The sequence below is a fragment of the Mercenaria mercenaria genome, chromosome 6 (assembly GCF_021730395.1).
Source record: "Mercenaria mercenaria strain notata chromosome 6, MADL_Memer_1, whole genome shotgun sequence".
Lineage (NCBI taxonomy): Eukaryota > Metazoa > Mollusca > Bivalvia > Venerida > Veneridae > Mercenaria > Mercenaria mercenaria.
The window spans coordinates 41,282,198-41,294,203 of record NC_069366.1 but is presented as its reverse complement, the minus strand read 5'-3'; the positions used below and the strand labels follow the sequence as shown (position 1 = coordinate 41,294,203).

The following is a 12,006-nucleotide window of genomic DNA, read 5'->3' as shown; positions in this document are numbered from 1 at the left end:
TGCCAGAGTTATGGCCCTTATGTCAGATGATGTGGATGATGATGAGGAATAAGTATTTCAAGTTTGAATCAAATCCATCAAGTAATTACAGAGATAAGTTGAAAAAAGAGAAAGTGTACCAAAACTTTAACAAAGGTGGGGACGCGGAAAGACGCCGACGCCGGGGCGAGTAGGATAGCTCTCCTTATACTTCGTATAGTCGAGCTAAAAATCACACAAGGACCATTTTGTGTAAAATTATTTTGAAATCAGGCCTGCAGTTTCACACAAGAAGATTTTTAAAATTTCCACTATATACATATAGGGAGAAATGACCATGCCCTCTGGCAGCCAATTTTTTGATGAATCAAAAAAAATTTTAACAATCTTGGTAGAGGGTCACACAAGTACCATTTGTGTAAAATTATTTTAAAATCGAGCCAGCAGTTTCACAAGATGATTTTTTAAATTACCACTACATATAGGGAAAAGTGACCCACCCCTGGGGGCCATTTTTTTTTTTGGACTAATCGGTATAATCTGGAAAATCTTGGTAGAGGGTCACACAAGGACCATTTTTGCGAAATTATTTTGAAATCGGGCCAGCAGTTTCACACAAGAAGATTTTTAAAGATTCCACTATATTCATATAGGGAAATGTGACCATGCCCCCTGGTGGCATTGTTTTTTGATGAATCGGTATAATTTGAAAAATCTTGGTAGAAGGTCACACAAGGACCTTTTGTGTAATATCATCCTAAAATCGGGCCAGCTGTTTCACACGAGAAGTTTTTAAAGTTTCCACTATATACATTTAGGGAAAAGTGACCACGCCCTCTGGTGGCCATGTTTTATGACAAATTAAAACTAGAACTATCACTAAAGGTGATGAATGTACCCCCGCATGCACTGACACAGTACATTGCAATATGATGCACACAAGATTGCATAATTATGTGGACTGTATGTATATAGACTGTATGTATACAGTATAGTAACAAAAAACAAAGTCCCATAACTATGCAGAATATTTATCTAAAAGAATGTAACATGCACCATGCACAACTAGGGTTGGTACTGATCACTTGTGTGAAGTTTCATTAAATTGTGTGTAAGGGTTTGGTAGATTAAGCACGCACAAGATTGCATATGCAGACTGTATGTACATAGTATGTTAACAAGAAACAAAGTCCTGTAACTCTGCAATTTATTTTCCTGAAAAAACCTAACATGCCCCATGCACAACTACTGTTGTTACTGATCAGTTACGTGAAGTTTCATTAAATTGTATCAAGGGGATGAGTAGAGATGGTGCGCAAAAGATTGTGTCTATGGACGGACAGATGGACTGACAGACGGACGGACAGACAACCTGAAACCAGTATACCCCGCCCCCTTACAACTTTGTCGGGGGGTACAATAATTTGAAAAATCTTGGTAGAGGGTCACACCATCTAAGAATCATTACAAGAGGGTCACTGACCCTAAATCGCTCACCTGTGTACAAGGCTTCGAGTGTGTTTGTGTAACATAATGGTACTTGGTCAATAATTTGAACAATTATGGTAGATAGTACCATTCTGATACAATGAAATCATTTATATTCGTGGGGGACTAATTTTCATGGATTTTGTAGTTGAGCCAATCCACGAAATTTAATCCCAATGAACAAGTAAAATGTCCATTCATTTTATTTTCAAAAGTTGAAATTCACAAATTCATATCACCAAGAAATTGCTGTTTAGACCAAAACCATGAAATTTTCTGCCCATGAAATTAAATGATTTTACAGTATCACATGCCAAATATCAAGGCTCTAACTATTATTGATCCAGAGAAGATTTTCAAAATTTCTAATATATAAGCTTATAGTAAGTACACGCATGGCCATTTTTGACCTTAGGGCAATAATTTGCACAATTATGGTAGAGAGTCAAACCCTATCACAAGCTCTACAGAAAAAGATTTTTTAAGTCTGACAGTTGAACCAAGAAGACCCATATATTCAATGAACCAGAACCATTTGAACAACTTTGAAAGCGGGCTACCCAGAGATCATTTGTGTAAAGAGTCATCAAAATTTATTCAGTGGTTTTCAAGGAGATGTTGTTTGAAGAAATTGTTGATGAAAAGTGACCACGCCCTCTTGTTTTTTTTATTAACGAATCAAAAAAATTTGAACAGTATTTGTAGAAGGTCACACAACAACCATTTGTATTATATTATTTTAAAATTGGGCTAATAGTTTTATACAAGAAGATTATCTAAGTTTCTACTATATACATATAGGGACAAATCAGTTTAATTTGAACAATCTTGGTAGAGAAGGGTGACATAAGGACCATTTGTGTGAAATTATTTCAAAATTGGACCATTGGTCTAAGAGATGTTGTTTGAAAATGTTTTTATTTTTAGCTCTGATGACCCCTATGTTCAACCAAGCGGAAACGTTTGAACAACTTTGGTTGAGGACCATCCAAGAAACATTCATGCCAAGTTTCAACAAAATCCATTCAGTGGTTTTGAAGGAGATGTCGTTTAGAGACAATTGTTGACAAAGGACGACTTGACACACGGATGACGGACACAGCATGATCACAATTGCTCACTATGAGCACTTCGTGCTCAGGTGAGCTAAAAATTGGGCCAGCAGTTTCACACAAGAAGATTTTTTCAAATTTCCCCTATATACATATAGCAAAGTGACCATGCCCCCTGGCAGCCATGTTTTTTGACATATCGGTATTATTTGAATATGCTTGATAGAAGGTGACATAAGGACCATTTGTGTGAAATTATTTCAAAATCGGACGCTTGGTTTAGGAGGAGATGTTGTTTGAAGATTTTTCTAGTTTTAGCTCTGGCGACTTCTGTGCAACCAAGCAGAAATGTTTGAACAACTTTGGTAGAGGACAATCCAAGAAACATCCATGCCAAGTTTCATCAAAATCCATTCAGTGGTTTTGGTGGAGCTGTCGTTTAAAAACAATTGTTGACGATGGACACAGCATGATCACAATAGCTCACCATGATCACTTTGTGCTCAGGTGAGCTAAAAATCAGGCCAGCAGTTATACATAAGAAGAGTTTTTTAAATTTTCATTATATACATATAAGGAAAAGTGACCACGCCCCCTGGCGGCCATGTTTTTTGACATATCGGTATTACTTGAACATTCTTGACAGAAGGTGACTCAAGAACCATTTGTGTGAAATTATTTCAAAATCGGACCACTGGTTAGGAAGGAGATGTTGTTTGAAAATTTTTCTATTTTTAGCTCTGGCCCTTATGTGCAACCAAGCAGAACCGTTTCAACAACTTTGGTAGAGGACCATCCAAGAAATATCCATGCCAAGTTTCATCAAATTCCATTCAGCAGTTTTGGAGAAAATGTCTTTTAAAACACAATTGATGACAACGGACAGAAGCACAATGGACACAGCATGATCACAATATCACAACAGCAAACCATGAACATTGCTCACCTAAGGAATGATTTTCTATTTTTTTCGGGGGTTGGGGGAGGAGGCAGGGACCAGGTGAGGGTACAAAACTTCACATATTGATAATAAATATTGATGGAAAATAAAAAATGATTTTTTTTCTTTTTTGGGGGGGAAGGGGGGTGCATGACAGGGGTTGTGGGGTGACTGGGTGGAGTTGCAAGGTGGGGGGAGGATACAACTTTGCATGTTGATAAATATTAATGGAAGATTTAAGATTTAATAAAAAAAAAAAAAAATTGTGGTGTGTGTGTGTGTGTGGAGGGGGGTGAACAGTGTGTGACCAGGGCAGTGGGGGTGACCGAGTGTGGATACACAACTTCACTTGTGGATAATAAATATTCATGGGAAAGAAAATGAAAGAAGTTTAACAAATTTAAATGGTAATATGTGGACTTTTAAACAAAGGGCAATAACTCAGAAGTTACTATAGAGAGCTTGACAAAATTGAGTGTGCACTTTCACATTGTGGTGATCTAAATTTATTTAAGTTTCATAGTTATAGGTCAAATATGTCACGAGTTATGAAGCAGAAATGGCCATCATTACAGTACCCTATATAGTTAACACTAGAAACTACTAAGGGCCATAACTCTGGTGTTACTTGGGCAATCTGACTGAAACTTGACAGGCCACATTTCCCTACAGTGGTGATCATGTACTTTAAGTTTCATATAAATATTCCAAACCACTTCCTAGATATGGTTCCGGACAGATGAGGCCAAAACTATTCTCCTCCCCGTTCTATGGTGGATAAAAACATTCAACAAATTAGTCATTACTGAACATAAATTACTGTGGATGACTGTTCCAACTCGATCAACATACAATATCCTGCTAGAGATCATAGACCTAAAAGCAAGCCTACTGAAATAATAATAAAACAATCCACCTCATTTAAATAAAATATCAAAATGTTTCTATAGAATATTTATTCCTTGATTTTTTCTGCACAAAAGTTTTCATTCCACACAGTTCTCTATATCCATACCTACTTACAACTGCAGAAGATTCTCAGAAGGTACTGCACAGACAACCTTTCCATACTCACCCTCTGATGGTTTACACCTTGTCCCAGTTCTTTTATACTTACAACGGTACAAGATCATCAGTAGGAATTGTACAGGCAACTTTTCCCAGCACAACCCTCTCTGGGTTTACACCTGTCTCAAGATCTTTGAAGGAACATCTCATCAGTTTTACAGACTTGCCACTGTTACTAGTGTAACCACCTCCAGCATAGGGGCCTAGAGCACTGTCTCGTGGAGATTGTGACAATGTTTGTAGTCTCTTCCCTTTCACTTTTCCCTGATTACATTGAGACAATAATTACAGATAATACAGACTTATAACTAGAGCTATCACTAAAGGTGATGAATGTACCCCCCTCATGCACTGACACAGTACATTGCAATTTGACACACACAAGATTGCATAATTATGTGGACTGTATGTATACAGACTGTATGTATACAGTATAGTAACAAAAAACAAAGTCCCATAACTATGCAGAATATTTATCTAATAGAATGTTACATGCACCATGCACAACTAGGGTTGGTACTGATCACTTGTGTGAAGTTTCATTAAATTATGTGCAAGGGTTCGGAAGATTAGGCGCGCACAAGATTGCATATGCAGACTGTATGTACATAGTATGTTAACAAGAAACAAAGTCCCATAACTCTGCAATTTTTGTTGTTGAAAGAACCTAACATGCCCCATGCACAACTACTGTTGTTACTGATCACTTGTGTGAAGTTTCATTAAATTGTGTCAAGGGGATAAGAAGAGATGGTGCACACAAGATTGTGTCTATGTATATAGTATAATAACAAAAAACAAAGTCCCGTAACTCTGCAAATTTTTTTTCTGAAAGAACCTAACATGCCCAATGCACAACTACTTTTGTTACTGATCACTTGTGTGAAGTTTCATTAAATTGTGTCAAGGGGATGAGGAGAGATGGAGCGCACAAGATTGTGTCTATGTATATAGTATAGTAACAAAAAACAAAGTCCCGTAACTCTACAATTTTTTTTTCTGAAAGAACCTAACATGCCCCATGCACAACTACTGTTGTTACTGATCACTTGTGTGAAGTTTCATTAAATTGTGTCAAGGGGATGAGGAGAGATGGAGCGCACAAGATTGTGTCTATGTATATAGTATAGTAACAAAAAACAAAGTCCCGTAACTCTGCAATTTTTTTTTCTGAAAGATCCTAACATGCCCCATGCACAACTACTGTTGTTACTGATCACTTGTGTGAAGTTTCATTAAATTGTGTCAAGGGGATGAGGAGAGATGGAGCGCACAAGATTGTGTCTACGGACAGACGGACGGACGTTCCTACATATGGATACTTATGTGGCTATTCTTTTGTTCTCTCTATTGTTCTTTTAGCCACGTAAGAGAAAAATAGCCACATAAAAGCCTTACGGAATGAATGACATCAAAGAAAAAGTACAGTTACCTATTGTTCCTATAGCCACCTAAGTATGCACATGTGAGCTCGGACAGACAGACAGACAGACAACCTGAAACCACTATTTATTTTTTATTTATTTATTTTTTGTTGGGTTTAACATCACACCGACACAATTATAGGTCATATGGCGACTTTCCAGCTTTGATGGTGGAGGAATACCCCAGGTGCCCCTCCGTGCATTATTTCATCATGAGCGGGCACCTGGGTAGAATCACCGACCTTCAATAAGCCAGCTGGATGGCTTCCTCACAGGAAGAATTCAATGCCCCAAGTGAGGCTCGAACCCACAGCGATGAGGGGCAAGTGATTTGAAGTAAGCGACCTTAACCATTTGGTCACTAAGGCCCTTTCCTATTACAGTAAGTGTGTATCAAAACAACAGAGGTACTACTGCGTGACTCGGCAAGAGCTACTTGCTGTGATTCTGCTTTTAAGCATTATCACCATTATTTATTTGCCCATCATTTCCTCATTAGAAGTGACCGTGGAACTTTGCGATGGCTCACAAATTAAAACAAGAGCTCGTCGAACACGAAATGCCCCTCTTGATGCATTCAGTAATTGCACAAGGAACAGAAACTATATGATCACTGTAAACAAAAGTTCTACCATTCTGGTTTAATCTGACCTTGACGTTTAACCTATTAACCTAACAAGCGATTTCAGAGTGATCTTGGCACCATCCACTGAGCCATTTTTGAATGATCCAAATTTCAAGACTAGCTCAAGGTCAAAATCAACGTCAAATTTCATTTCGGTACAAAACAATGTGTATGTGGTCCAAATTTGAAAGCTGTGGCTTGCAAAATGTGAAAGCAGGTCACTAGATCAATTTCAAGGTCAAAGTTCATTTCAGTATACAAAACTATGCATGTGGTTCAAATTTGAAGGCTGTAGCTTGAGAAATGTGAAAGTAAGTCACTAGGTCAAAATCAATTTTATTTCGAAACACAAAACTATGCAAGTGGTCCAAATTTGAAGCCTGTACCTTCAGAAATGTGAAAGTAGGTCACTAGGTCAATCTAAAGATGGAAGTTCATTTCAGTACACAAAACTATGCTTGTGGTTCAAATTTGAAGGCTGTAGCTTGAGAAATGTGAAAGTAGGCCACTAGGTCAAAATCAAGGTCAAATTTTAATTTGGAACAAAAAGCTATGCATGTGGTCCAAATTTTAAAATGTGAAAGTAGGTCACTAGGTCAATAACAAGGTCAAAGTTTTTTTCGGTACACAAACCTATGCATGTGGTCCAAATTTGAAGGCTGTAGCTACAGAAATGTGAAAGTTGGTCACTAGGTCAAGATCAAGGTCAACTCATGTCAAGGTTCATCTTGCCACTCAAAACTATACATGTGGTCCAAATTTGAATGATGTAAGTTATGGACATGAAGGTTCTAAGTTTTTCCCTATATAAGTCTATATGAACCATATGACCCCTGGGGCGGGGCCATATTTGACCCTAGAGGGATAATTTGAACAAACTTGGTAGAGAACCACTAAATGATGCTACATTACAAAATATCAAAGCCATAGTCTTTGTGGTTTGGACAAGAAAATTTTCAAAGTTTTTCCCTATATAAGTCTATGTAAACCATGTGACCCCCAGGGCGGAGCCATATTTGACCCTAGGAGAATAATTTGAACAATCTTAGTAGAGGACCACTAGATGATGTCATATACAAAATATCAAAGCCCTAGGCCCTGTGGTTTTGGACAACAGGTTTTTCAAAGTTTTTTCCTATATAAGTCTATATAAACCATGTGACCCCTGGGGTGGGGACATATTTGACCCCACGTAAATAATCTGAACAATCTTGGTAGAGGACCACTAGATTTTGCTACATACCAAATATCAAAGCCCTTGGCCCTATGGTTTTGGACAAGAAGATCAGAAACCGTTTTAACTGTTCCTGGCCAATGTGACCTTGACCTTTGACCTAATGACCTCAAAATCAATAGGGGTCATCTGCTGGTAATGGCCAACCTAACTATCAATTTTCCTGACACTAGGCCCAAGCATTCTAGAGTTATTGCCTGGAAACCATTTTACTGTTCCTGGTCACTGTGACCTTGACCTTTGACATACTGACCTCAAAATCAATAGGGGTCATCTGCTGGTCATGAACAACCTCCCTATCAACTTTCATGACCCTAGGCCTAAGCATTCTTGAGTTATCATCCGGAAACCGTTTTACTGTTCAGGGTCACTGTGACCTTGACCTTTAACATACTGACCTCAAAATCAATAGGGGTCATCTGCTGGTCATGACCAACCTCCCTATCAACTTTCATGATCCTAGGCCAAAGTGTTCTTGAGTTATCATCCGAAAACTGTTTTACTATTCAGGGTCACTGTGACCTTGACCTTTGACATACAGAACTCAAAATCAATAGGGGTCATCTGCTGGTGATGACCAACCTCCCTATCAACTTTCATGATCCTAGGCCCAAGCGTTCTTGAGTTATCATCCGGAAACGGATTGGTCTACATTCCGACCGACCGACAGACCTACTGACCGACCGACATCTGCAAAACAATATACCGTCCTTCTTCGAAGGGGGGCATAAAAATTCCTGAAGGCCAAATACACTTATAATTTTGAAATTACACACAGAGCCGATGCTTTGTCTAAGTGACACTTTATTCTGGATGGGCTGAGATTAGGTATTCCATGAAAGCAGAAGAAACATTAGTGTCAGCCAGTAAAAGTGAAGTATGTGATAGAAAAAGAGAGTTCTGTGAAGACAAACTATGAGTTAACTCCTGATGTTAAAGTTTGTCATTTATATAGACAGCTGTAGTCACGTGGAAGGTTGTGGAACACTAGATCTGGCAAATGCTTGCCAGGGCCAGATAAACGTTTATCAGAGTTTTACAAAAAGGACAGTGTTAGAAACTGTTGATAGTTCCGGGAAAGCCAGTAGTTGGTCTGGGATGCGGGTTATGTACCCCATCACTGAGGAGAACATGTGAATAGCTGAGAAAGAAAACGTTGATGACAAACTTGCGAGTAATGAAGAGAGTAACAGTTCTCAGGATGGCATGTGATAATGGATGTATGAATCTCCACACATGAGAGAACAAAAATAGGAAATGATGGAATGCTTAGCCAAGAAACAACTGCCCTAAAGCAAGATAGCAACACCATAACAAGAGATCACAGAGTGAGCTTGGCGCCCACCATTGAGCCATTTTTGAATGTTCCAAATTTAGGTATATCACTATCCAATCTAACTTAAGTACTTGATCTTCTAAACGAAGATCTGAGAACAAACCATTCACATACGTCTTCTGTATGTTTTGGATTTCCAGTATTGCTATTTTTATTTTAACCAATCAGACGGCTTGTTCGGATGTCAAAGAGTAAGAAAAATGTGCAGTTATTCCAGGGCTCGAACCCGGGACCCCTCGCTTACAAAGCAAATGGCCTACCGGCTGAGCTAACCGGCTATCTGACACATTACGTCATAAGAATTGTAAATATCAAAAGTCAAGGCTACAGGTAGATTTGCAAAATGTTGTAAGTTAGGCTCTGATTGGCTAGCGAAAGGGTCGTCAGAACAAGGCTATGAATAGGTCGTTCTCAGATCCTATGCCTAAGCGTAATAGGAGATGTACTTTAGTCAGATTGGTCACTATCAAGGTCAAAGTTCATTTCAGTACACAAAACTGTGCATGTGGTCCATGCATATGGTCCAAATTTGAAAGCTGTAGCTTGAAAAATGTGAAAGTAGGTCAATAGATCAATTTCAAGGTCAAAGTTCATTTCAGTACATAAAACTATGCATGTGCTTCAAATTTGAAGGCTGTAGCTTGAGAAATGTGAAAGTAGGTACTAGGTAAAAATCTAGGTCAAATTTCAATTCAGAACACAAAACTATGCATGTGGTCCAAATTTGAAGGTTGCAGCTTGAGAACATGGAAGTAGGTCACTAGGTTAAAATCAAGGTCAAATTTCATTTCGGAACACAAACTATGCATGTGGTCCAAATTTGAAGCCTGTACCTTCAAAAATGTGAAAGTACACGGGGAGGAACTGTTACACGAGACTCGGTTGTGGAGGATATCATGTTACAGATTTAGGATGCTACTGTTACAGTATTCCTGGATAACGTTACAGCATTCGGAGGATAAAAATCGCAGTCGGTGTTTTGTTTGCCAAAGAAATTGTAAAGATTTATCTCTTTTTTGGAAAAGTAAAAAATGTTTTTCTAGATCAATGGTATGTACGTCTGTTGAAACATGGTTTAACCTGCGAAACACAGTATATTGATGTCTATCAAGCATTTAATGACAAAATTCGAAATTTTGATAAAAAAATTATCTAAAAGAAGTTGATTAAAATATATTTCAACCATATTTTATGCTCATTTGCATCGAAAAATCACTGTGGGTCTAATTTTTCGTGGTTTTATAAAATGTTACAGTTTAGCTGTAAGATGTAAATATATTATACCAAGTGCATTTTTTTTTCTAATTTTGAAACCCTAAATCAACATCTATATATAACAAGCAAATTCGATGAATTGGTATCCCCCGCCGAAAGGGTTTGTGGTCAGGAATGGCAAAAAAATATATCCGGAAAAAAGTTAAGGATTTTACTAAGAAGCAAAAAATTTCATTTGTCAAAATCAATTTAACAGAAAATGAATGCTATTTTTTGGTTGGGGGAGGGGGGCAGTGGGGGTGACTGGGTGAGGGTACAAAACATCGATTATTGTCATTGATCATCTATGTTGATTATACATATTGAAATATGGATGGAAAATTAAAAATGAAAAAAAAAAAAAAAAAAAAAAAAAATTTGGTGGTGGTGGGGGGGGGGGGGGGGATGACGGGGTGGAGGAGTGAGGTGGGGGAACAGTACAACTTTGCATGTTGATAAATATTCATGGAAGGTTTGAAAAAAATAATAATAAAAAGGAAAGAATTTTTTTTTGGGGGGGGGGGGGGGGTTGGGAGGGCGAGGGGGTGTGACAAAAGCAAGGTGGTGACCAGGTGTGGGTACACAACTTCACATGTTTAAATAAATGTTCATGGAAAAGAATGAAAGAAGTTTTATGAAATTCTACCAATTGGTTGGTTTGTTATGTACAAATCTGTAGATTTTCAAACAATTAAAGGGCAATATCTCTAAGGCAAATTGACCAATTGAAAAAAAAGAATGACAGACATCATCAAAGTATGTTGATTCATATTTATTTTAAGTTTCATGAAATTCTACCAGCTTGTTACTGAGAAATGGCTGCAGATGTGGATTTTTCATTAAATCAAGGGCAATAACTCTAAGGGGAATTTATCAATCAAAAAAACAAACTTGATGGGCATCATTGCAGTATGTTGATTCATATTTATTTCAAGTTTCATGAAATTCTACCTGCTAGTTACTGAGAAATGGCTGCGGACGGATATTTTTGGCATTTTTCATAAATCAGGGCAATAACTCTAAGGGAATTGACCAATCCAAAAAAAAACTTGACGGGCATCATCGCAGTATGTTGGTTCATGTTTATTTCAAGTTTCATGAAATTCTACATGCTAGTTACTGAGAAATGGCTGCGGACTGACGCACGCACGGATGCACGGACGTGACGGACGGACAACGCCATTTCAATACCCCCCTCCCGATTTCATCGGCGGGGGATAATAAAATGATATAAACATTTTCAATAGAAAGCTAGTGTTCTATATCCAATGTATATAATATCATAATCACCAATTCGCATTGAATTGTCATCTGCACTTTAACAGGCTGATCTTTTATAAATAGTACCTGTTTATGCTACATGTACTATGCTAGCAAACAATGTGTCCTAGCTTCAGAAGAGCTTGGCAATGCGTGTCTTTAACAACGATTTCAATTACTTATATGCTTAAAAGAAAATATCCTCTCGGAATCAGTAATGGAGAACTTAAGAAATTAATTGGCTTTTCTAACGTCAACTCGCACATGTGCAATAAAACTTTATTTCAAATAACAAAAGATTCAACCATCGAACATAGTCTGCTTGCAGGCGCTTAGCTGCCTACTA

General features: G+C 37.9%; 1 protein-coding gene across 3 annotated transcripts in view; it reads right to left on the bottom strand.

Moving 5' to 3' along the window:
* The window catches only part of LOC123549130 (tetratricopeptide repeat protein 5-like), a 145,154-nt gene that overhangs the window by 24,050 nt on the left and 109,098 nt on the right, over positions 1–12,006 (bottom strand). For all 3 annotated transcript variants that reach the window (XM_053546630.1, XM_045336974.2, XM_045336972.2), the window contains exon 8: positions 4,577–4,791. In XM_053546630.1, the coding sequence (XP_053402605.1) occupies positions 4,577–4,791 (215 nt within the window). The remainder of the gene's footprint in view (positions 1–4,576; positions 4,792–12,006) is intronic.